This window comes from Balaenoptera musculus, chromosome 2 (assembly GCF_009873245.2).
Source record: "Balaenoptera musculus isolate JJ_BM4_2016_0621 chromosome 2, mBalMus1.pri.v3, whole genome shotgun sequence".
Taxonomy (NCBI): domain Eukaryota; kingdom Metazoa; phylum Chordata; class Mammalia; order Artiodactyla; family Balaenopteridae; genus Balaenoptera; species Balaenoptera musculus.
The window spans coordinates 133,159,554-133,186,883 of NC_045786.1; the positions used below are offsets into that span (position 1 = coordinate 133,159,554).

The window sequence follows — 27,330 nt, forward strand, 5'->3', positions numbered from 1 at the left end:
CAGAAAATCAAATTCAACTTTAAACAGTGGCCTTTTCAGTTTCTTCTGTGCTTTACGGAGGAGGTAGGCGAGGGATCCGGGAAAGGAAGAAAAACTTGTGCTTTTAAGTGCGCAAGCGCCGTTTGAGAACTGTTTCGTTTGCAAACTGGTCTTTTTTCCGAAGATCTGGTTAATATTCACAGTATCTAAATTAATCCGGTTAAAAAAAAAGCACCAAACCGTTCTTAATTATACTGCTGTGGAGAGACCTCAAAATATTCAAGGCAAATGAAGTGCTGTAACAAAAGGTGTGCTGCGCCCAACGTGGGGCTCGAACCCACGACCCTGGGATTAAGAGTCCCATGCTCTACCGACTGAGCTAGCCGGGCACTGCGGCAGCAGGTTTATTTTCTCTTCCCTTCAAGTGTTCAATATATTTGATTTTGTTTGCCTTTAATTCTTTGTCATACTATAACCTCCAAATTAGTTTCTTAAATTCTTTGAAACAGGTCTTTAATTGTACTTAGATTTAATAATTTTTAGTGCGTGTGTATCCCAAAGGCACTGAAAACACGCGTTTCTCATTACAGAATCACTGAATCTCTTTTTCTGAAGTGTTTTAAAATATTTACTGCCCAATACGTTATCTTCTTTACATAAACACGTATCAAGACTGTTCACTTTCTATCAAATGGCATAATGGATTCCTACAATTTTGGGCGCGGCGTTAAAAAACAAAGTTTTTAATGAAGTTAGTTACACACACGGAAGAAAAATGGAGTTTAGCAATTTTCCTTTAATAGGATCTAGTCAAGGAAAGTTAAATTGAGGAAGGGGATACTGGTTCAGTTAAAATAACTCCTCTTTCCGGTAACTGCCTGACAATTGAAAGATAGGACCCTGAGAGGTTGGCATCCATCTCAAGAGACAAGCTGAGAGGAAAGGATTGTAGAGACTTGTGAGTCTTATGGCAAAGAAAGTTAATTCTAGGAGAAAAGGAGAAGAACTGATTCTGACCAAATTATGACAAGCTGAGACAATGGAATAATCTTTTATGGAAATACATATATTCTGAGATACTAGTGAAGTTCTCTAGATAAGGCACTCTGCAGATTTCTGTGATGGGAGTGGTGTCTATCCTACTGCTCAGAACAGCACGCTAAAGCCTAATTGTAAACCTGGGAGTAACAGAATCCTTAGGATACTATCCCTGAAACCCTAAAACACAGTATTTAGAAGTTAAACACATTGGGCATCACATTTCCGAGCTACTTAATTAACACATAATAATAAGCTATGGCAAAAATATGTTTAGATTCCTCAAAGTGCACCTAGGATTTAAGTAGAATATTTAAAATTTCCAAGCTTGAAATATTAATGCAATTATTCACCAACAATTTTTTCCTGCAGTTGCAAATTCTGGCTTATTTTGACATTTTATAACTTGGCAGAACGTAACTGGGAAGTGAATTTGTATTTATTTGCATTTTCAACACATTTAATAAGTACCTATCATGTGCAAAGCACTGTTATGTATTCTAATAGATGGAAGTATAAACCAGACTCTGTTAACCAGAAAAACCTTATCACCCTATAAGAAAAACGTGTAGATTACATACCGATTTTATATGCACTACTTCCAAAGTAATTTAAAGTAATTAAAACAAACACATCCATACTCACACCTTTTAAGTCTTCTAATGAATCAGGCAAACAATCACGAACCTTAGACCACAATTCAATGTATTCTTCCAAGACACGAGATATATCAACAATCCAGCCCCAAAGTAGGCAGTTCATCGAGTTCAGAAAGAGCTCCAAATTCATAATTATTAATGAATACACAGTAGGCGTTAGACATTCAAATTGTATTTATCACACACAAGCAGGAAAGTTAATTAAGAGTTTAACTGGATCCCTAAACAAGTTTGGAGTACTTGTAGTTTACCTTCAAGGTGAACCCTCCTAGGACTATACTCTTCAGCTTTCTTCAGCACTTTCTTGGCCTACCCTGGTCTAACTCAGGACCCTTCATGAAAAAATTGCAACTAGAATATTTCAGTGAGGGTTAGGCAAATTAAATGGCTACTCTTCCAAGTATATCCAAATCCTTTCTTTATCCATTTGTTCAAGAATAAAAACTAACCTTTAATTATAATGCTTCATTAGCAGAAAGAAGCAATTGAATTTCCTCTTTCTCTCTCACTTTCTACATCTAATTTTTCAGCAAGCCCTACACTTCCAAAATCCATCCACGTATTTCCACCTCCACTGTTGCCACTCTGCTCATTCTCCATTACTGCTTGCCCACCGGACTGCAATAGCTTTCCAACTAGTCTCTGTGCTTCTGTTCTTCCCTGTATTTATCATTCTTCACACAGAAGCAAGAGAGATCATTTAATAGATTAGATCATATCATTCTGCTTAAAAAACTGCTAATGACCTCATGGTAGAAAGCCAATCATTAACTGTGGAAGGAATGACGGAATTAGAAAATCACCATTTGGCAACCATTATCATAATAATTGATTCAAATATGAATCATGGGATACTATAATTAGTGGGTGAAAGGTGAAGGAGTTGCAGGATATTTACATAGTTTCAAGGTGTTTCTTCACAAGATATTTATTAATTACAAAGGGCAAAATTGAAACTATAGTGGAGAAATCTTAAGTAAGTGATCAAAGTTAACATCATCTGTAGTGGAACAAACTGACATCATGTGCCTCCTAATATAAGATTCTAATATGAATACAAGGTAACTTTTGTGGCATCCTGACAAAAAATTCATCACCCGAATCTAATCATGAAAAAAGTCACACAAACCTAAACTGCAGAATATTCTACAAAGTAAATGTTTTGTATTCTTCAAAAGTGTTAATGCCATGAAACCTAAAGAAATATTAAGAAACAATTTTCCAGATTAAAGGAGACTAGAGACATGACAACTGAATGCAATGTGTGATCTTGGGATTTTCTTTTGCTATGAAGGGTATTACTGAGAGATTTGCCAAAATCTAAATGAAGTCTGCAGATCAGAAAAAAGTATTGTTAGTTTTCTGATTTTCATAGTTTTACTGTGGATATGTAAAATGATGTTCTTGATTTTGGGGAAATACACACTGAAGTATTTAGCAGTTAAAAAAAAAAAAACGCTGATGGCTTTCCATTTAAAATCAGATTAAAATCCAAACCACTACAAGTTCTGATCCCACGTCCACCTCTCTGATTTCACTTCCTGTCACTCTCCCCCACTTAATCTCTATGACAGGCCACACTGATCTGACAGTTCCTATAACAAGCCAAGTTTATATTCCGATAACAATCCCAAGTTTCAGTTTAAATATCACCCATTCAGAAAGTCATTCCTCAAGTATCAATAATAGGTCTAAAGTTCAAACTTCCATTGTCTCTTCTTTTTTACCACAAGATGCAACTATTTGCCTATTTACTCTGTTGCCTATTTCTTCCCACTGAATGTAAATGTCTCCTTCACCGTTTTATCAGCCAGCAGTATTTAACTGAGTACTTGGGACATATAGAGCTCAACAAATAATAGTTAATCAGTCTTATCCTTAATTCCACTAAATAGAGTCACACTCAAAAAGAGTACTAATGCTTCTGTAAAATTCCGACCTGAGCTTAAAGGTGAAACCCTTAGAGCGCAAGTTCCTTCTTTTTTGTTAGAATAGGTGGATGAAGGGGATGCCATCAATATACTGGTTTAGAACCAGGCCGCCAAGGGTGGAGGGAAACCCTCTCCCCTACCGTTTTCTCTGGTCTTTGTAAGAGTATAAGAACATCTCTCTGCTTTGCTCTAAGAAAGAATTAGGCAGCGAAAGAGAGGGATAAAAGATAAATAATAATTCCTAGGAAAAGGAATGGCGCCGCTCCTCAAGCCACCCGAAAACTTAGTTTCTCAACGACACTCAGGATCGAAACCTGACTGTCAGAAGAAGTAAGAAGCAGTATCCTACCTAACCCCACTTCTAATGCTTCTGCACATGCGCGTTGCCCCCCACTCTCATCCCCTTCCTTTTCCCACAATCCTCTGTTCCTGGGCTGAGGCCACAGGAACGAGCCACAGAGAAGGCTATTGGTGGAAAGAACAGCCAATGAGAGAGCCTGTTACTAGTCTGCGTGCTGTGGTGTAGGGGGATCGCTTTAGACCCTGAAGACCTAGGCGTCCCAGTGGGTTTAAGCACGATGAGCTCAATCGGCACCGGGGTGAGTTCGTTGTCTCTCGGCGTGATAGTCTAGCATAAGGATTAGCGTGGGAAGGGAACGCGGATGGACCGCGAGGGGTGCGCCGACTCGGGGTGCGCTGGTACTTCCTGGAGGCAGGTGGGCCGCTTCCAGTTGCGCGGTGGACCGGCGGTCTTTCCGACGCTGATTACTAGGCCCGCGTCTGCAGTGACCGTGGCTTGAAGCTTCTCAGCTCAGGTGTGGCGGGCTTGCCGCGCAGCAGTTAGATTTGGAGCCGCTTTGGGTTGCTGAGTCACTTTCTTTAGTCGCTTAGGGAAACCGAAAGTGGAAACTCGTGGGGCCTGAAATTGTGTGAGTGAAGGGTTTGGGCGACAGCCTCTTGAGAACCACTGAGGCAAGGCGGCTTGAGAGTCCAGGATCTGAGACGCCGCTTTCCAAGGAACCCCTTTGCAGTTCCTGGGGTGCTGCTGCCTCACGGGGATTCTCTGTCTTTCCTTCGAGTGTGGTGATGGACCGCTCTGTATGAGTCCCTGGAGCCTTCTCAGAACTGATAAGAAAAACAGTCTAAAAAGCGGAATCGGAAGAATCCTTTCCATTTTTCCTTTGTCTCAGCTTTTCCTGTACAAATTACTTAACAGCACTATGAGTTGTCAATACCGTTAAGCCTTTAAATGGTTAGCTACAGGCTTAACCGCTTCTGACTTTGAAGGGACAGACAGTTCAGGATTTTGGAGTTGGATTTGTTAACTTTTTCGGCCTACTACTTTGTCAAACGTACTGCATATATGCAATCTTCTGCTTACTCCTTTTGTGTATTTCTCCATGTAGAAAATACAGTTTTTGTTTAGAAATATTTATTGGTGGTTTCCACTAGAGGCATTGAATAATGGGTTTCTCAGTTCATTTTATACTCCTACTGTGCACAAGACTTTTATACTCACCATTAGGCCCAAATACTGGTTTTCCGAGTTTGATAATACGCAACTTATACTTGGAATGGTTTAATCCATTCGGTTATGAGATGCTAAGATTGTCATACCGTTTTTGGATTAGTTGATGCTCAGTAATGCCTGTTGTAGCAAATTGACTTTGCAACTACATTAATATTATCTTAGATTAATAGTGTTCTAAAGGGTTCTACAAACCCTTTAAAAATATTTGATAATATAACCAGGTGAGATATTTCGGTATTACAGTGGTAGAGTTGAGGATCTTCATTTAACAAATAACAAACTGAGACCAGGAAGCACCACTGTTGAAGACTTATCTCCTGTCTTTACTTGTCCCAAGAACTCCGGATATGAAGACCTGTCTTCTTGACATTTCTCTCCACTTGATTAATAGCCATTTCAAATGACATGTCCAAAGTAGATCTCTGGGTTTTCTTTTTCCCTTGCCATTTTGCATCTCCTACAATTTTCATTTCGGTGAATGGGCCAGTTCTAGTTGCGCAAATGAAAAAAAATCTATGATGCACTTTTAATTTCTTTTTTACTCTACTCCTAGAGCCAATCCATTAGCAAGGTTTTTTTGATTGTACCCTCCAACGAGAACACCTTCCACCTCTTTTTCTCTAGTCTAAGACACTACCTTTGGAATACTTAATCTCTGCTTCCACTCTTGTTCCCTCTATAATTAATTTTCCAGATGAACAACGTTTTAAAAAAATTAGACATAACCTCTCCCCCCTTCCCCCCAAACTCCAATGACTTTCTGTTGGATTTAGAATAGAAATGTAAACTTCCTACTCCAGCCTAAAAGACTTAACATAGCTTGGCCCTTATATGCCTCTGATATAGATTACTCTTCTGTTTACCACTTATGGTGCTCAATATACAGTGGCCTTATTTCTTTTTCTTATTGTGCTCAGCTTATTTCTACCCTAAGGTCTTTTTTTTTTTTAAACATCTTTATTGGAGTATAATTGCTTTACAATGCTGTGTTAGTTTCTGCTGTATAACAAAGTGAATCAGCTATACATATACATATATCCCCATATCTCCTCCCTCTTGCATCTCCCTCCCTCCCACCCTCCCTATCCCACCCCTCTGGGTGGTCACAAAGCACCGAGCTGATCTCCCTGTGCTATGCGGCTGCTTCCCACTAGCTATTTTACGTTTGGTAGTGTATATATGTCCATGCCACTCTCTCACTTTGTCACAGCTTACCCTTCCCCCTCCCCATATCCTCAAGTCCATTCTCTAGTGGGTCTGTGTCTTTATTCCCGTCTTACCACTAGGTTCTTCCTGACTTTTTTTTTTTTTCCCTTAGATTCCATATATATGTGTTAGCATACTGTATTTTTTTTTCTCTTTCTGACTTACTTCACTCTGTATGACAGACTCTAACTCCATCCACCTCACTACAAATAACTCAATTTCGTTTCTTTTTATGGCTGAGTAATATTCCATTGTATATATGTGCCACATCTTCTTTATCCATTCATCCGATGATGGACACTTAGGTACCCAAAGGTCTTTTATGCCAAATACCAGGACGCTCCTCCTCCATATCCTAAATGACTAATTACTTGTTATTAATTCTAGCTTAGCCTAAATAACTTAATATAATTGCCCCCGCAATGCCTTACTTGATCAGGTAGTCTGTGGTAGTCCCTGAGACTATCACTTCACCCTGTCTTATTTTCATCACAGTACCTTTTCTGATTTACTGCTGTGCCTTCAGCTCCTAGATTTGTTCGTGGTCTGATTTTTGAAGATGAAGGACTTATAGAATGAGTAGTCTTTGTATTTCCTTATAGTGACTAACATATAATAGATGCTTATTAAATGTCTGAATGCTAAATGATGTGTCCAAGGTCCCTCAGTTTCTTAGTGCCACAGCTATGAATTAAAATGCTCCAATGCTGTTTCTACCATAGCAGTTTTTTCAGAAATGAGCCATGTTCTGTGTGGGAAAAGTTCTGAGTTGATGCAGGACTTGTATCCATTGCTTTTCTAGCAGAAATCTAAAGTGTATAACTTTGTCTTAGCTTCTGTTGCTGCTCTGACATGCTTCCCCTTTCTCTTTAAAGCAAAATCTTTGTTGAGATTTAACACACATTTCTGATGTGTAAGCCATTTAGGAAAAAAAGTGTAAGGTTATTACTGCCAAAGATACATCATTATAAGCTTATTATTGCCTTTTCCTCCTAGTATGACCTGTCAGCCTCTACATTCTCTCCTGATGGAAGAGTTTTTCAAGTTGAGTATGCTATGAAGGCTGTGGAAAATAGTAGGTAAGAAACATTGTTTTACTTGAAATTAGCATGTTTTAACCAAGTATTAAATGTCTTCTTTTCTGTATTTTTGGTAATTAGGGTTTGTTATGTTACTTTGGCACAGAATAATATATGCCCTAAAATAATCTCCATTTATTAGTCATTTCCAGATCTCTCTTTAGGTCAGATCTTTCCATGTGCCTATATTTCCAGTTGACTCCAGAATTATCCACTTAGACATTCTGCCAAGTCTCAAATGAAGTGCGTAAAACCAAATTCATCATCTTTGCTAGCCCTTTTTTCCTTTTTCAAATTCCTGATATATATCATTGTTTTCCTTGGCCATTAGGATTGTGACTTTACTGTCTGATCTTTTATTTCCTTGTGTTTTAAATGTCCTGTGCAGGTGGTCACATGATCATCTCAGCAGGGATGTTTTTTATTTTTCTCTTCTGCTGCCATACTCCAAAAGGTGTAGGACCACTAAGATATTTTCCTGTTGTACTTCCTTCACTCTGTCTTTTTTTGTTTAGAGTAATTCACTAAAATGATCCCTTGCCACCACTATAACATCTTAGTTGAATTACGGGCTTATTGGCAAATTCTCTGAGTCTTATATTGAAGAATATTTGCAATCAGTTATACTTATATGATAATTTTTTTAAAAAATTTTTAATTTTTTTATACAGCAGGTTCTTACTAGTCATCCATTTTATACACATCAGTGTATACATGTCATTCCCAATCTCCCAATCCATCACACCACCACGCCCACCCTCCGCCGCTTTCCTCCCTTGGTGTCCATACGTTTGTTCTCTACATCTGTTTCTCATATATGATCATTTTAAAAAAAATCATTTCTAATTGAACATAGTCTGCACAAACTGGTTTCATTTTTAATTTTTTTTAATAGGGTTTGTTTGTTTATTTATTTATTTATGGCTGCATTGGGTCTTCGTTGCTGCGCACAGGCTTTCTCTAGTTGTGGCGAGCGGGAGCAACTCTTCATTGCGGTGCCTGGGCTTCTTGTTGCGGTGGCTTCTCTTGTTGTGGAGCACAGGCTCTAGGCGTGCAGGCTTCAGTAGTTGTGGCATGGGGGCTTCAGTAGCTGTTGCTCACGGGCTGTAGAGCACAGGCTCAGTAGTTGTGGTGCATGGGCTGAGTTGCTTAGTTGCTCTGTGGCATGTGGGATCTTCCCGTGCCAGGGCTCGAACCCGTGTCCCCTGCATTGGCAGGCAGATTCTTAACCACTGAGCCATCAGGGAAGCCCCTTCAATTTTTTTTTTATTGAGGTATAGTTAATTTACAATGTTGTGTTAGTTTCAAGTGTACAGCTCAGTGATTCAGTTATATATATATATAAATAATCATTGTATTTTTGATTCTAAAGCAGCTTTGGGATGAAATAAAGGACTTAAAAAATTTTGTTCATGTCATCTCATTCAGATCTCTCAAAAAAATTTTTTTAGGCCTACTAAACAAATGGTGTTGGTGTTTGGGCTCGGTGTTTTCATTATAATGAAAACCTGTGTAGTAGGGAAATGTTTCCAGAATTTTAGAAAAGTCCACGTGTAGATGTAGTTTTTTCACTTTCTACTAGTATCTTCGATATTTGATTATGGAAGTTTCATGAGGGTAGAGACTGTAACTGGGCTTTGCATGTGCTAGCACGTAGCCCTCAGTAGTTACTGAATAAATAAATGTTCATTTTTTGTTCCATTTTCTGGGTGGTAGAAAGAAGGTATGTGGATTTCTAATGGTTTATGAAATAGTATTTTAAAGTTTTTGAGCAAAAATACATTTTAAGTCTTCTTACAGGATTTGTTAATGAAGCTAGTAGATTCTGTGTTTAAATGTATTATTATAGATATTGTTACTTACAAACTGTCAGTATCTGATAATATAATAGAAGTAAGGCTGTTAAGAATTTTAGGCTGCACTGTATTTGTTGTTGTGTACAAGGCCTGAAAGAGTTCAGAAGAGAGTCAAATTCAAGAAAAAAGTTGACAATAAAAAAATTAAAAAATTAAAAAAAAAATGAAAGCAAATAAGTGTGCTGGGAAAACTGGACAGCTACATGTAAGAGAGTGAAATTAAAACATTTTTTCACACCAGACACAAAAGTAAACTCAAAATGGATTAAAGACCTAAAAGAAAAAAAAAGAAAAAAATAAGTTGACACATTTTTTTCCTGTTGGTAAAAGAAGACAGGCTCATAGGCCAAGGAGCTGGAGAAAGACTTGAGGAAGTCATTGTTTTTCTCTTCCTCCTTTGCATTCTTGCATTTTCATTGGTGTAAAAAACTGGTGGGAGATGTCTTGACTAAGAGAAAAACTGGAGATACATTTTGAAGTCATCTGTAACCCAGAAAATTGAGAGTAGGCTGTGAGGATCTGTGTATCTTAGCAATTTGTTTTCTATAAAGTATTTCTAAATGTGGTTTAAAACAGTTAACATTTAAGCAAACTTGAAGAAATATAATTTTAAAAAATGGAAACATTAAAAATGAATGTATTTTTTTCTGCATAAAGAAAAATTACTAGGAAAGTTCCTCTTTTAAAGGGATCTGTGTAACTTGGTATGATGGAATACTGGATGAGGATCAGAAGATGTGAATTTTTCTCCTAGCTGCTGCCTAATGGTAATATTACATAGGTTTCCACTATTCAGTCCTCTGAATGTTACTTTTCTGTCTGTAAAATTGGGATGTGGACATCTAACCTAACTACTTCACATACCTTACTATAAGAATGAAATTTGAAAATGTTTGTTTTGTGGGCACAGAAAGTAGAAAATAGAAAAATTACATATGAATTTTCTTACGAGTCTGGCATATAAACTGATGGTTAGAAAACATTTAACCAAATAATTTGATATGATTATATTCCTGCATTAAAAAGAGATAAATTCTTTAAAAAAATTTATTTATTTATTTTATTATTATTATTTTTTGGCCATGCCTGTACAGCATGTCAGATCTTAGTTCTCCAACCAGGGATCAAACCCGTGCCCCCTACAATGGAAGCGTGGAGTCTTAACCACTGGACTGCCAGGGAAGTCCTGGAGGTAGAAATTCAATCTCGGGAATTTAGAAGGCAAATACTTTTGAGTACCTGTTACGTTAAGCATAGGAACTACCAAAACAAATAATTGACATATAAGTGAATACTTAAAAACATTTTATTTAAAAAAAAAAATATATCATGATCAAAACTATTTTATAAAAGTACGCTCCTAGAAGGTAATATGCAAAAGGAAAAAAAGGGGTAAAATTATAATATTTCCCTTTAGCCTCATTGAGGAGACAATATATGAAAGGAAGATTGTGCAACATAATTGAAAGCCTAGATTGTTTGGAACAAAAATGTACACAAAATTTTGGCCTTAGGACCCCTTTATACTTGGGGAAAAAAATCACTGAGGACCTTGAAGAACATTTAATTATGTAGGCTGTAGGTTCTATCAATATTTAACATCACCCCGAAGAGCATTTATTTATGCAGGTTCATCAATATTTACCATATTAGAAATTAAAACTGAAAAATTAAAAATACTTATAAATTCATTTAAGTAACAGTAATAAACACAGTTGCATGTTAACAAATAATTTAAATTAACATTTATTAAAATATTTGAGTAACATTAATAACATTTTTAATGCAAATTACTTTTCCAAAACATAGAAAAAAATGTAGTGAGAAGAGTGGCATTGTTTTACATTTTTGTAAATCTCAATAATTAATTGAATCTTAATAAAAGAGAGTCTCATATCTCCTTCTGCTTCAATATGTTGTTACTTTTGTTGGAGCTTGTGAAACAAACAGGCTTCATTTGGATAGTAGCTGGAAAAGTGAGGCGTATTTTAATAGCATTATGCATGTTGTTTTTTGATACTATACCAAAACTGGACAAATGTTAGTTTCTTAAAGATTAGTTGCAGAGTGGAGTCTGAAAACATAACAATGAACTTTTTCTACTTTTACATTAAAATCTGTTGGGCTGTCTTACACTTTGCATGTTTTACCCGTCAGCATTGTGAGTTGGTCATTTGGAAAATACTGGTTCACTGAGTTATAACAGAGCTTCCAAATTAGACATATTTCATTATAAACTATCAGAAGCATCACAATTGTTAATATCACCACCAATCTGTTTATTAAAGTTTTGGGAAGCAGACAAGCTCACAGTGGTGAATATGTTTTCTAAAATTCCAATTTATGCTTGAAAACTCAAATTTTATCACTGGCAAGAAAATTTTTTCATTTGTTTACCTTGAAGCAACAGGCTCACTTTGTTCATTTTAGAAAAAAAGTCTGCCACACACCTAAGTGGAAATAACCATAGTTATTATTCTTTGATGATAAAAACAGATGTTCCATGAAAAAATTCACAACTCAAAACAGTTTTATCAGTGCTTTTTCCTTTAGGCAACCATTGTATTTTGATGTACAGCAGAAGTACTTTGACTACCTTGCATTTCGTTAGGATAATAAAAAGACAGGTACTCAAGGATTGATACCCAATAAAATTAATTACTGCTTTATCAGGACATTCTTAACTAAAAATGGCTTTTTTTTAAACTGTGAGAGCGTAGCAATGAAGAATACAATGATTAGTAGTTTACTGCTGCCATTTGCTGTTACTGCCCTATTTGTGTTAAAGTGCCAGCGGTTTTACCCACCAGTGCTTCTGTACCATTGGTGCAAACATCCACACAGTGGAAAAAGGCAAATGATGTCTTTATATATATATATATTTTTTTTTAATTTTTTGGCTGTGGCATGTGGGATCTTATACTTCCCTGACTAGGGATCGAACCTGTGCCCCCTGCAGTGGAAGCGTGGAATCTTAACCACTGGACTGCCGGGAAGGTCCCGTCTTTGTATTTTTATGAAAATAATTTTGACCTCACAAACCACACTTTTAGAACTTTTAGTTTAGAAAAAATGTTTTAGATTCTGAAAGGTGAGGAAGATGATGAGTTGGAATAACTGGGAACGGCTACCTGAGGCTATTCACGTGAATTTGCAAAAGTTTTTGGAAATTTATTTAAATGGGCATTGGTGAGGAGGACGTGTATTCTAGTACCCAGGATAACCGCAATAAAGACAGAAAAGCAAATTTTTTTTTTTTTTTGTAAGAAAAGCAAATTTGAACATTAAGGTGTTTGAGGGGTGACAGTGAGGTTGAATTTGGTAGAGCACAAGACCTCTATAACAGGAAACTGAATTCGCTAGATGGGCTTTGCAGATTCTTGGGGAGTTCTGAAAGCTGGGCCAAGGAGTTTAAACTTGAAAAGATACCTGAAGTGTGGGGGAAGGAGTGTCTGAAATTCTTTACATATTTGTGCTTGTGGCTCAGCTCATTTTTCTGGTTGTTTCTCTTTGTTAAAAGAATTAGAAGATTAAAGTAATTCATGTATTTTCATCTTGAAATGGCAATGTATAATTTCTCCACATTTTACTTCAGATTATTTTTTGATTTACTTTGTTTTAAACAGTTGTACAAAACGTTTATTCTTTTAAACTTATTGTAAGCAACACATGGTTATTGCAGAAAAAGCAAAAGAAAGAAAAAGAATTATAATCTTTCCACCAAGATTAGTCACTGGTAACTTTTTAGTTTGTATGTAGCCCGTCTTTTGTATGCATATTATGCACCATTTTTTTTTTTTTAATTATTTTTTTGGCTGCGTTGGGTCTTCGTTGCTGCATGCAGGCTTTCTCTAGTGTGGTCAGCGGGGGCTACTCTTTGTTGCGGTGCGCAGGCTTCTCATTGCCGTGGCTTCTCTTTGTTGTGGAGCACGGGCTCTAGGCACATGGGTTTCAAGTTGTGGCACATGGGCTCAGTAGTTGTGGCTTGCGAGCCCTAGAGTGCAGGCTCAGTAGTTGTGGCACACGGGCTTAGCTGCTCCGCGGCATGCAGGATCTTCCCCGCCCAGGGCTCGAACCTGTGTCCCCTGCATTGGCAGGAGGATTCTTAGCCACTGCGCCACCAGGGAAGCCCTTACATACCATTTTTTTTTTTTTTTAATTTAAGCAAATTAGTTTTTTTTTTTTAATTTATTTATTTTTATGGCTGTGTTGGGTCTTCGTTTCTGTGCAGGGGCTTTCTCTAGTTGTGGCAAGCGGGGACCACTCTTCATCGCGGTGCGCGGGCCTCTCACTATCGCGGCCTCTCTTGTTGCGGAGCACAGGCTCCAGATGCGCAGGCTCAGTAGTTGTGGCTCACGGGCCCAGCCGCTCCACGGCACCTTACATACCATTTTTAATGCACATGACTTTTTAGTCGGCATTTGTTATAAGATGGCTAATATATGCTAGACACTGTGCCATTTGGTACATATTTTGTTGACATCTTTTTTCATTTACGTATTAATATCTTTCCATGTCATGATATGAGATTTTTTTTGGTCACATGATTATTTATATGGATCTAATTCATCACATTTTAGGCTGTTTGCCCTTTCTAGTTTTCACATGTATTTATTTTAAAGACTTGATATGCTTTAAGAAACAAATTTGCCTGTTTTTGTGGGGTTTTTTTTTAAAACTTGGGTTTACAAAGTTTCTTTTATTTTCAGTTAAAAAAATTGATTTTCTTCTACTTGTTTCAGTACAGCTATTGGAATCAGATGTAAAGATGGCGTTGTCTTTGGGGTAGAAAAATTAGTCCTTTCTAAACTTTATGAAGAAGGTTCTAACAAACGACTTTTTAATGTTGATCGGCATGTCGGAATGGTAAGGTTACATTTAAAAATGTTCCTTTTTGCCTTGTCCAGTTTCTTGTGAAGTAACTAATTGGAATATATTAAAATGTGATTGTTAAGAACCCGTTTAATACTTTAGCATTGAGGCAGAAACAGCAGAGAGCAGCTACAGAAGTAATCAGAAAGTTACTGGTTTGTGAACAGCTCACTGTCTAAAAGGAAGGTAGCATTCTTATTGTATAACCTGATAGGAGATAGATATGAAAAACCAAGTTGCCTTAAGAAAAGGAGGGGAGGGGGGATGGGGTGAGAAGTATGGGTAAAAAAGAAATCTTGGCAGCATAGATCAATGAAGGTACATGCTTGAGAGGCAATGAATCTTTGGCTTTTTGTATCCTTTCTGGGGATCACTGTTACACTGAAGATGTTATCAGAAAGAGAAGACCTTTATAGTAAGGTGGAGCATCTGGAAAGGATGTCTGATGAAGGGAAAAGTGAACACATGCTTTTTAGTAGCTTCATAAGCATCACTGTATTTATTTCATGCAGCTGGTATCTTGAGTGACTGCTTTGCACAGTTGCAGGCCAAGACAGATACATTACTGGTATATACTGAAGTCATCCTATATAGATGTCAGACTTTCTTCAGTAAGAACAACAATCCAAAAAAAGAAAAGAAATGATTTTTAACTTTGCTTACTGAAAAGTCAAGGAAGAAAAGAGAACACCTGTGTGCTAGGTACTATGCTAATTCTTTACATAAATTATCTCATTTAATCCTGACAACCCAGTGCAAGTAATATTAATCCCATTTTTACAGATGAGAAAAAGACTCACAGGTGGTAAAGAAATATGCTGGGATTCATACTTGGGTCTGCATGGTCTATGTGTTACTCTAGAGCCCATTCTGCAGGGTGAGATCCTATAGGATCCACTCATTCTGCTGAAATACCAGTAGCTTTGTTATTTCTAAATGAGATGTGTTACAAACACAAAAAGGACTAGCAAAATATAGCCAGTAAACTATGAAGCTACAGATAAATTTTTTTTTTTTTTGCTTCTTCAGATATTTTTTTCTGAACTTGTTTTCTCTCCTGAACAAATTTATTATTGCCAGTGAAACTGGTATGTTTTCTTGAAACTTGCCAGATTGTAACCTAGCTGGTATGAGGTAGTGAATCCTGCTTTCTTTCACTGAAAAAAACTTTAGATAGGTATATTTTGGAAAAAAATCATATATGCTTATAAGCACTTTAGTGATGGAAAGAATTTTATCATCCTAGAATTTTCACATTTGTCCCATTTGTTATTTAAAGCCAGGAAACTGATGGCATTCGTTATAGCTGGAAATTGGCAAAACATTAGACATTGAACAGGGCTGGAGAAAATGAAGGATTAATGCTCTGTCTCCACGTGATTTGATAAATTTTTAGACTTCACAGTGGGTTTTATCCAAAGCAATGGAAGATTGTTTAAATGGTGAAAATTACTACCTGGGTATCCTTGTGGAAGTTATTCTAAACAACAGTTTTCTAACCTGCAAAACTATGGTGGTAATAGTACCTACTTTCATGTATAATTATGTAAAATGCTTAGCATGTAATGAATGATCAATAATATGTTAAGGATTTTCATCATTATTACTATTACTAGGTAGCAGTAGAAAAAAGGCTATTAAAAATTTTGATAGTACTTATTTTTAAATTCTGCAAATCTTCTGTGCCACTGGTTCCAAGTACCCATAAGTGTTTCAGTAGTTTTTTCTGTTTTCATGGCTTCCCTAGACCAAAAGAAATACCCAGTGGTTCTGTTTATTATATATGTAGGTCTAACAACTAAGTGGTTGTGTCCTAAAAACTTAGTAGCTGTAAAAACAAAACAAAAACAAACTCACCACATACAGCAAAATAAAAATATTTTTATTTTTAAACAATCACAGTTAACTAATGTGTACTGCACAACTTCTTAAACTTTGGAATTGGATTAGATGCCGCCCCCCCACCTCCACCCCATTTCCTGTTCCGCATTGTTTTTTGCACAGTACTTATTTTATATCACGGCAACCCAGCTTTTCAACGAGCGGATGGCAGTAAAAGGAATGTAGAATGATCTAATGTTGAAACCGTTAACTACTTCAACATATGTTTCCCCCAAACTTAAAATGCCCCACAACTCTGAGTTCACTATAGTGCCCTGGGATGTCTCAGCACGTGGGTTGGTAATTGCAGTTCTAAGCCACCAGATTTGTGGTTTGTCATGTTTTGGTTTGGCATTACAATTTATTAGTAAGCTGAAAAAGGAATTTGAGCTTGTGCCTTTTAAATGAAAACTTTTAATAACTTTTTGAACACAGAATGGCTTTAAATAAAGGATCAGTTCTAACCAAAATGAATGGTTTTATTCTTTTTTGTTGTTGTTTTGTTCTTTATAATGAAGTGGCGAATGGGGAGACATGGAGGTTTTTCTGAATGTGATCAATGGACAAAACAATGTAGTCACACTTGGGAAATTTCCAAATTGTAATCCCGTACTCAAGCATCAAAATGCCAGAATGCCTTGTAAAGAAAGACCTTTAAGCCAAACAGATTTATTCTAATGGTGATACTTGTTAAAAATATCAAATAAGCCTGTAATAATTACATACTTTCCTTGATTTTTGATAGGAATGTTATCTACTGAATTGGTACTTTTTTTTTTTTCAGGCAGTAGCAGGTTTGTTGGCAGATGCTCGTTCTTTAGCAGACATTGCGAGAGAAGAGGCTTCCAACTTTAGATCTAACTTTGGATATAACATTCCACTAAAAGTAAGCTGATAACATGTTGAAGAGCCTTTGGAACAGAAAGAGAAGAGTATTAATAAGCTTTTCTGTTTTCCCCACAGCATCTTGCAGACAGAGTGGCCATGTATGTACATGCCTATACACTCTACAGTGCTGTTAGACCTTTTGGCTGCAGGTATGAAATTTACTGAGATATTCAGTGATATCTGTACTGTAGGTATTTGTTTTCTCAGAATCAAATTAGCCTTTTATACCCTTAAAAAATGAAGTATCATCAAGAAGTATTAGGGCAGTGATTAAATAAAATGATGTACATAAAAATAAAAACTTTGAAAAATGAAAGACTATGCAGATTTGGACAGGATAAAACACAGAACTCATAGTAATATTTTAATCTAATTATAATAAATTCTCTGGAGGAAGGTGGTCAAAAGGTATATAAACTTTTTTTAAAATTATTTTTGGCTGCGTTGGGTCTTCGTTGCTGTGCACGGGCTTTCTCTAGATGCAGCGAGAGGGGGCTACTCTTCGTTGCAGTGCATGGGCTTCTCATTGCGGTGGCTTGTCTTTGTTGTGGAGCACGGGCTCTAGGCACGTGGGCTTCAGTAGTTGCGGCGCGTGGGCTCAGTAGTTGTGGCTCGCGGGCTCTAGAGCGCAGGCTCAGTAGTTGTGATGCACGGGCTTAGTTGCTGCTCCGTGGCATGTGGGATCTTCCAGGACCAGCGCTCAAACCCGTGTACCCTGCATTGGCAGGCGGATTCCCAACCACTGTCCCACCAGGTAAGTCCCAAAAGGTATATAAACTTTTAGTTTAAGATAAGTAAGTACTAGGGATGTAATGTACAACATGATGACTATAGTTAACATTGATGTGTGATAAAAAGGAAAATTTTTAATATAGTAGATCCCTTAGAGTTCTCAACAAAAGGAGGGAGTTCTTTTTCTTTTAATTGTATCTATATGAGATGATGCATGTTAACTAAACCTATTGTGCTAATCATTTCACAGTGTATGTAAATCAGACCATCATGCTGTGCACCTTACATTTATATAGTGATGTATGTCAATTATTTCCCAATAAAACTGGGGGAAAAAATTCTCTGGAACTAAACGCAAGCATTTTCAGGAAATGGCAAACTGATTTTAAATATATTCCATGTTGTTACTATTTAGTAGCCAATTATACTGACACTTCAGTTTTCTCATTAGTTTCCATCTAATACACTTTAAGCAATAGGTCAGATGTTCTTAAATGGGATGTGGCTGTTACAGTATTCTGCACATGAAATGATAAGGCTGGTTTCTTTTCTACTTGTAATTTCAAAAAATCAGTAATTCATATGATTTTTTAATACCCTAATTTTAATTTGTTGAGCATAAAAAAATTCATTGAACCAATTTTCCTGCAATTTTTATTGCAGGAAAATAAATGGAGGAGTACCGGGGAATAGCCAGAAAAGAATGAAGGGTGGAACAAGAGTTTTAGGTAGTTTCAGTGTATTCACATCAGGAATTTTGTCCCCTTGGCTTTTTCATGTTTATTCCTTTAGCTTTTGGGCCCCCTTATTACTTGTCCATCTATCAGTACTCCTTTCTCTCCACTGCTATCCTCTCAGGAAAGTTTCATCAGAAAGTTTAATACTAAGCAAAGGCACATGAATTTTGAACATTTTAAAGTATATACTAGTTTTTATCCAAATTACATTATCAAAGTGCTTACTATGCGTTATATGGGTATTAGTAAATGTTTGTCTTAGAAAGTACAATTGCATTTTTATCACAGTACTTTTTATTTTTTAAATTTTATTTATTTTTTAATAAATTTATTTATTTTTGGCTGCATTGGGTCTTCGTTGCTGCGCGCGGGCTTTCTGTAGTTGCGGCGAGCGGGGGCTGCTCTGCGTTGCAGTGCGCGGGCTTCTTACTGCGGTGGCTTCTCTTGCTGCAGAGCACGGGCTCTAGGCGCGTGGGCTTAAGTAGTTGTGGCTTGCGGGCTCTAGAGCGCAGGCTCAGTAGTTGTGGCGCATGGGCTTAGTTGCTTAGTTGCTCCGTGGCATGTGGGATCTTCCCGGACCAGGGCTCGAACCCGGGTCCCCTGCATTGGCAGGCAGATTCTTAACTACTGTGCCACCAGAGAAGCCTTATCACTGTACTTTTTAATACTTTTCTGGTATTAAGAACCATGGTTTAAAATTACTAATTTACTTTTATGTAGTTTCATGTTAGGGTCTTACAGTGTGAATGATGGTGCACAACTCTACATGATTGACCCATCGGGTGTTTCATATGTGAGTAGTTTTGAATCATCTGAAATTCTATTTCTAGTTTAATGGTCTCTCATTAGCACTTAAATCATATATTTGGCTTATATGAGGTTTCTTTAATATTCATTCAAGGAAGGTAACAATTTTTCTTGTTTTAACATTAATGACAATAACCTATGGATATAAGGCAGAGGAAAGATCTGTGGCTTTTTTGTTTGTTTTCTGGCCGAGCCATGCCACATGCAGGATCTTAGTTCACCCAGCAGGGATCGCCCCCTGCATTGGGAGTGTGGAGTCTTAACCACTGGACCATCAGGGAAGTCCCAGATTTGTGGCTTTTAATACGCTATTATAGAAACTGCATAGTGAACATAAAATTTTGAATATGTGCCATTTCCTTTATTACAAATATTAGCAGTATCTTAAAAATGAATGTAAAAGTGAATGTAATGCCGTCCCTTTTAAAGTTTTGTTTTTGTTGGTTTTTTTTGGCTGTGCCACGTGGCTTGTGGGATCTTAAGTTTCCCACCCAGGGATCTAACCCAGGTCCATGGCAGTGAAAGCCTATGTCCTAACCACTGCGCCACCAGGGAATTCCCCAATTCCCTTTTAAAAAAGGATTTCAAGTGGGATTTCTTGGACCTTTCTCTAATTACCTTTTCTTAAGTGTCTTCTGAGATTTTTATGGTTTTTATTATACTCATTAAAAAAAATGAAGGCTCTTTATGTTTTGTCATTATACACAGGTTACACAAGTTAAAAAAACCTTTACAGTATAAATTAGGGGATTCCCTGGCTGTCCGATGGTTAAGGACTCCGTGCTCTCACTGCTGAGGCCCCAGGTTCAGTCCCTCGTTGGGAAACTAAAATCCCACAAGTCGTGCTGGTGTGGCAAAAAAAAAAAAAAAAAGTGTGTATATATATATACACATACATATATACACACACACACACACACACACACAATTCATATGTATATATCAATTTAAAAAAGGCTTATTTAACTCTTAGGAATTATTTCTTTCTCTCAGAAATAACTTCATTTCTATTGTCAGAATGCTAAAATTTTTTCTATTCCTGTCCTCAGAAATGCTTCTAGTTCATGAAGTGTATATATATAATGACATAATTTGTTTCTCTTTGGATATACTTCTTGAAAATAATACAGATTATTCTAGATTTAAGTTAGATATTTTAATTTTTTTGAGTCCCTTGGTGGTCATTAAAATGTCTTTTATTTCTCCAGATGTGCTTTTGAATGTCATTTAACAACCTTTCATTTCATTAACCTTTAAATAAAAACAGTAGTCATTAATGACTTATGATAGTATATTAATTTAATACTACATATGTATTTCTGGTGTATGTTCTTTTTAAATAGGGTTATTGGGGCTGTGCCATTGGCAAAGCCAGACAAGCTGCAAAGACAGAAATTGAAAAGCTTCAGGTAATACATACATATTTACTGCTTGAAATTTTGCTACAGCATTATCCTCATGTGGTGAAGTTTTATCGCCACAAACTAAACCTTTTACTCCAAGTGTGGTTTGCCGTTTTGAGTAGAGCTTTCTGAAGCTGCTAGGTGGCTGAGTAGGAAAGCTGCTAGCATATTACCTGTACAGTTGGGTCATGGATCCCTTTATGATTTTGGCTTAATCCAAAAAAAATGCTAACAAATTTTCATGTAATGTCACAAAATCCTTGAAGCCCATTCATGGAGCCCTGTGACCCTTAGGCTGAGAACTCTGCTCTTTTACTGTATCATTTCTTCCATCTGGAAAACAGCTTTTGTCTATGGAAGTCTTACACATTAAGAGTCTGTGCTCCTTTGCTTCTCTTTCCTTTTTGTTCCTAGCTAAATAGGGCATGGGAACCCATCATCTCCTAGTGTGAAAAAGGTTTCCTAAAAATTTGCTGGCTTTCCTTTTAGCCATAAATTGATCAACTTAATATTGAAACAGTACCAACTCTTCATTGCTTATCAGAAACTTCCCTAAAAGACAGGCGTATGATTCATCAGCATTTTGGTAAATCACAGTGAGAAAAAATTTTATATACATTTAAATATTAATGCTGTACTGGAGCCTTGCTCAACTAATTAACTTATTCAGCTTATTTAAGGCTAGGTCCTAGAAAACATTTTTTTAGTGCTTGGAATTTAATGCCAAGTTCTAGACCTATAAAAGCCTAATTTATGTTTGGTATTTTAGTATTGATAAAATTGACAAAAGGACCTTGGGATCACTTAGCCCAAGTCCAGCCCTGGGTTAAACACACTGGCTAGAGTCATAGAATATTGCTTATGAACAATTCACAGACCTAATAACTCTTAGACCATTGTTCTTTTCCATCATATACTCCCTGGTTTGTGCTAAGTTCCTGTCTTCTACTCTCTTCTCTTTTGCTTTCATCTCTCCTTAGTATTATGTGGAAATTTGAAAATAGAGTGTTTAGTACAATTATCCTTTTGTCTGTGGTTAAATCCTAGCAAGGAATGGGAATACTAACAAATCGTGCCTAAGAATTGAGAACGATTACTTCTATTGAGGAACATATACACTTAATGATGAAAACATATGCTCTAAATCAGAGGTTAGCAAACTGGCCCACTGCCTGCATTTTTTTTTTTTAAAGTGAAGTATAGTTGATTTACAATGTTGTGCTAATTTCTGCTGTACAGCAAAGTGATTCAGTTATACAAATACATATTCTTTTTTTATATTCTTTTCTATTATGGTTTATCATAGGATATTGAATATAGTTCCTTGTGCTGTACAGCAGAACCTTGTTTATCCATTCTGTATATAATAGTTACATCTGCTAACCCCAACCTCCCACTCCATCCCTCTCCCAGTCCCCTCCCCCTTGGCAACCACAACTCTGTTCTCTGTGTCTGAGTCTGTTTTTGTTTCATAGGTAAGTTCATTTGTGTCGTATTTTAGATTGCACATGTAAGTGATGTCATATGGTTATTTGTCTTTCTCTGACTTAACTTCACTTTGATAATCTCTAGTTGCAGTGCTTTTTAAAGTTTTATTGAAACCCAGCCACATTCAGTCTCTGGCTTTTGCCCTAGTACAACAGTGGAGTTTAGTTGGTGACGGGGACCAAAGACCATATCCCAATAAGTCTAATAAAATATTTACTACTTGGCTCTTTACAAAAAGAGTTTGCCAACCCCTGCATTACTCTGGTGTGCTTTTCTGCTTGTGTTCTGTTTACCAAGAATATAATTTTATGAAATAAACTTTACCAACATATGTAAAATATTTTTGACATTTAAGATGTATCTTTTCAAGTTTGTTTAAGTTTGTCTTTGTATGTTACAATTAATATACTAAATATAGAACTTAACTTGTAAGGGCAAAAGTACAACAAAATATCTCCATCTAGATTGAGTGAACAGTTGTTATTTTCCAATATTTTACCTATTTGTATGAGCTGGGGCATCAAGATTTCTAAATATAAAAAAAATACTAAAAAAAAAAAAAAGCCTAGATACACAGTAATTGAATCACCTGAAGTCTGGACTGCTGTATGACTATTCATTATTTTTTGCCATTTTCCGTTCTCCTCCACATATCCAGAATATGAACACCAGTTTGCTCTTTGTTTGATTTTGTCAATTGTGTTCAGAAACACATATACCTAAAATAAATTTTGCATTGGTTACTTCCAGTACCTGTAGTACAGCAGACTTTTCTGCTGGGCATTTAAGGGCTGTTTTTCTACCCTGATTTCCAAATGTTCACTTTTGCTTTGTGCAGTTCATTTATCTTCCTCAAAATCAAATCAAATCCAACTATGTTCTAAGACTCCACTCAGATCTTGGTTCTTCAAAGCTTTCCCTGACATTTTGTATTTCTGTCTTGAAGAGTTTTACGAGGGACAATTTATTTCACTCCTTCACCCCCCTCTAGAATATAGAAGGTATTCGTGGTTTGTTTGCATTTTATTATCCTGAATTGGCTATAAAGAAGAAAAGAAAAAACATTTCTTTGCTAATGTTTTAAATGTCAGGGTCTGCCTGTGAATAAATTCATAAAAGAATCTAGATTTTTATAAACTTTAATATTTTTCACAAAATTAGTGGTGCCCAAGGGTTGTCCAGAATATGTTTTGGCATAATCATTAAAAAACATTACACTGTGAATAAAAAACTTTGGTTCTGGTCTTTTTGTATTTCAGGTTATTTTCCTTGGTTTTATATCTGAGAATCTATCTCAGGAGCATGGGGTTACTGATAAAAGTTGTAGAAAGAATCTGAAAAGTTAACACAAGTGGAAAGCGTTCTTCTTTGAATCATAACATAATGAATATATATTTTATTTTCTGTAGATGAAAGAAATGACCTGCCGTGATGTTGTTAAAGAAGTTGCAAAAATGTAAGTTGAAATTTTCCTTAGCATTGACAAAAATATTTCACTTGACCTTACCTTATACATTAATCCTAAGAGGCCATTTTGTTTGGAAATAACTTGTTGCGTAAGTTTTAGAAGGTGAATCCAACATTCTCAGAAGGCTCATTAAGGAGAATATCCATATTTCAGGTGACAGTGAATAGGATGGGGAAAAATAGCTTTTGACAAATATACTCCTGTTCAGGTGGCAGAATTCCAGAATAGGAGGATATAGTGAACCTCTAGGGACTTCATTTGATAGCTCCCGACTTCTTAAGTCTCAGAAGTCCCAATAATATTAACCTTAGCTTACAACTTTAAGGTCTACAGCTAAAGTTGTAACAAGATGAGAAGAGCAGTATTTCAAAACATCTAGAAATAGCTGAAGAAAGCCTGAAGTAGTTCATATTACAGTAACAGTAAGCAACAACAAAGCCAGTAAAGCTCAGTGACCGTGCTTCAAAGTCCATGATTTTTTTTACATCAAAGAATGCAGGCATTTGGTATTTCAAAAAATCTAATAAAATGCTGGTGTTGCAGCCAGCTTTTCAGAGTTAAAAGTAATAAATGTAACATTCCAGAGAATTCACAGAGAATTCTAACTATTCCACATTAGAACTACATGAACATGGTCTAGTCAGCATTTTGTGCACGTGTCTCAGGTTTTACATCTAATAACACATGCAAGGAAAAAAAAGTCTTGGAGGGCTCTATTATATAATAATAAATATACTATTTGAATGGTACCCTTAATCTCTATACTGATGGTTGTAGCAAAGTATTAAAATCACAAGTGTTTTATAATTTTGTACTAACCGTCCACCACTCCTGCTACCCTCACTCCCCACCCCCCCTTTACCATGTGACCCTTCCCCCCATTCCAGTTGTGAAGAAGCAGAATCCATTCCATTCTATGACTGTCAGTTGATAACAACCTAGGGGACACTGGCAACTAACATATAATAGAACTAGTTAAAAAGTAAATAATCCTCATTGAATTGCACAGCAGTTTAACATGATAACTCAATTTCCTTCGCTGAGAAGTCTTCTGGAAATCAGTTCTTCCCGCACCTTTTATGTTTAGATGTAACACTAGACTAATTTGTTCCGTGTAGGAAAGCCATCCCTTTATCATTTAATAAAACGGAGCACTATGCTTCTTTTACTTAGTTCTAGCAATTTTAAGGTGCTTTCTCAAAGCAAGGCTTTAGGAATACTCTCCAAATTACTTTTGTTACTTTGTTGTGTAAGATGGTGGAAAGTATAAAATAAGAAAGCTTTGCTCTGATACTTACTTTGTTTTTACTTCTACTTTAATATGTTGTGTGACAGTGCCTCCTTGTTGGCGGCAATTTGTCATGTACTGTTTGAAGGCCAGGTTAAGGGACATACCTTAAGGGGTTTAAAAATATTCCTGCCAAGAAGGTGCAGAACGAAGAGACCACTAATTGTAAACTAATGGATTAGTCTGTTTTTTAAAAAAATCAAGTTAATGAATGGAAAAAAATATACTGAAAAGGCGCACAGGGAATGATGGCCTTTTCCCATTTGAATATACGTTCCTTAGGAGGTACGTTTTCCAGGTATGTCTCTAAAAGAATGTATCAAAAGAAACAACTTGGGTTGTAAAGGTGTAAGGTATGTTGAATCCTTTGTAGTGAGTGTTTAATTTTTTTATCAGTCCTAGTGTAATTTTCATAATATAGACTATATAATGTGTGTATAATTTTATAGATACTTATATTAGGGATGGCTGTTCTGATTTGCTGAGCTGGGTGCATGAACTATGTATGTAGACCAAATGAATGTTAATGTCCTCTTTCTGTTCTAGAATTTACATAGTACATGATGAAGTTAAGGATAAAGCTTTTGAACTAGAGCTCAGCTGGGTTGGTGAAAGTAAGTTATTTTTCTACATTTATTTGCTCTCAGAGTCATCTGTACCAAACCTAATTTACTACTGGGTGCCTTATTTTTTCTTAAAAAAAAAAAAAAATTAGTAATGGTGTATACACATATAAGAGTACACAAATAACAAATGAATTGATAACTGTCACAACATGGATACATTCTTGTAAATACTGCTTTGGTCAACAAGTAGACCAGCCCCCCAGATCACCCCTTAGGCTTCTCCCCAGAGGTAACCACTATCCTGAAAACACCATAGTTCTTGGCCTGTTGTTGAATTCTATATAAATGGAATTAGACATTATGGATTCTTTTGTTCATTTCTTTTCACAAAATTATATTTGTGTAAATCAGTTGTGTTGTTACATACAGTAGTATTTTTGTTCATTTGACTTGCTGTACAGTGTTCTGTTGTCTGAAAATAACACTTTATTCATCTCTTCTATTGTTACACCGTTCGTTAGGCACTTTCCAGTGTTTGTTTACTGTAAAATGAACAGTGCAGCTGTGGACATCTTGTACATCTATTGTGGTACACATATGTAGTAGCATTTTAGAAATATATGTTAAGAGTGGAATTGCTGGGTCATGAAATACGCACACATTCAACTGCAATATTGGCCACAATGTGTTCTGACCACTGGGTGCCCTTCTAATACAAACAGAGGCAGAACAAATTTAGGAGGTACTCTCTTTTTGAAGGAAAAGCTCTGCTTAATAATTGACTAAAGTTGTGAGTAGTTTGTTTACTTTTTTTGAAACATCCATTGCATATTTAAAAAAGAATTACTGGGAAATCACCTTTTTTCTTTCTAGCATGGCAACTGTAGGGCTTCAAGGACAGGTTTTAAAATCTAACCATGCTGTGAATGAATGCTCAGGACTTACAGCATCAGGATAAATCTTAGCATAATGTGTTCTAAGAGCTAAATTTGGGCAGATTTAATATCTTATGTAGGGAAAACACACAAAGATGAGTTCAAAGAATCTGGTATTACACTTGTAGATTGGCTAGATTATATGGTAGTTGCAAATCACAATTACAGTCCTCGTTTTTAATTCATTTAAATATATGGCTTAATTTACAGTAACTAACGGAAGACATGAAATTGTTCCAAAAGATATAAGGGAAGAGGCAGAGAAATATGCCAAGGTAAGCCACAGCATGAAAACGATTCTAGCTGAAGATATGGAGATACGTTGAATTCTATTAAATAACCCTTAAGCATTGAGCTGAACTAAAGGATGAAAACTTTCTAGGTTATCCTCAATGGGGATAAAGTTGCCCTGGTTCCAAAAAAATTTTTTTTGTGCATGTGAAAATGGCAAAGTTTTTTCAGGACATTTAATGCTTTCATATTGTGTGTATCCTATCAAGAATATAGACATTGATTGTTACAGCAAGATGTACTTAGTTACCCTTTTCTTTACTTGAATGTCTTATTCTAAACCAGTGTTCATTTTCACTTACAAAGAATTTTTTTTTTTTTTTTAATTTATTTATCAGTAATAGTGGCTCACGGGCTTAGTTGCTCCGTGGCATGTGGGATCTTCCCAGACCAGGGCCTGAACCCGTGTCTCCTGCATTGGCAGGCAGATTCTCAACCACTGCGCCACCAGGGAAGCCCACTTACAAAGAATTTTAATGACAGGTGCTTAATTAGATTCAGGCTGTTACAGCAATGCTAAAAATTGATTTTAAACACTTTTCTCTTTAACAGGAATCTTTGAAGGAAGAAGACGAATCAGATGATGATAACATGTAACATTTACTTCATTTACTTCTATTTAACTATTTAGCCCTTCGGATTAATACATACCCACTGACCAACTTTCATTAAATCTTTGTCTTGTAACGACTGAA

At 36.4% G+C, this 27,330-nt stretch overlaps 1 protein-coding gene and 1 non-coding gene across 2 annotated transcripts; one reads left to right on the forward strand and one right to left on the reverse strand.

Annotated features, from left to right (window-relative positions):
* Positions 1-295: 295 nt before the first annotated feature.
* On the reverse strand, positions 296-368 carry TRNAK-CUU. Its single transcript has one exon. It is a non-coding gene; the product is annotated as a tRNA-Lys (tRNA).
* A 3,716-nt stretch (positions 369-4,084) lies between these two features.
* On the forward strand, positions 4,085-27,330 carry PSMA3 (proteasome 20S subunit alpha 3). The gene is made up of 11 exons (XM_036842152.1): positions 4,085-4,206; positions 7,341-7,423; positions 14,022-14,145; positions 16,817-16,918; positions 16,996-17,069; positions 19,110-19,182; positions 20,540-20,605; positions 23,497-23,543; positions 25,390-25,457; positions 26,555-26,619; positions 27,188-27,330. The coding sequence occupies exons 1-11, from the start codon at positions 4,186-4,188 to the stop codon at positions 27,230-27,232; spliced, it is 768 nt and encodes a 255-aa protein (XP_036698047.1). The 5' UTR covers positions 4,085-4,185; the 3' UTR covers positions 27,233-27,330.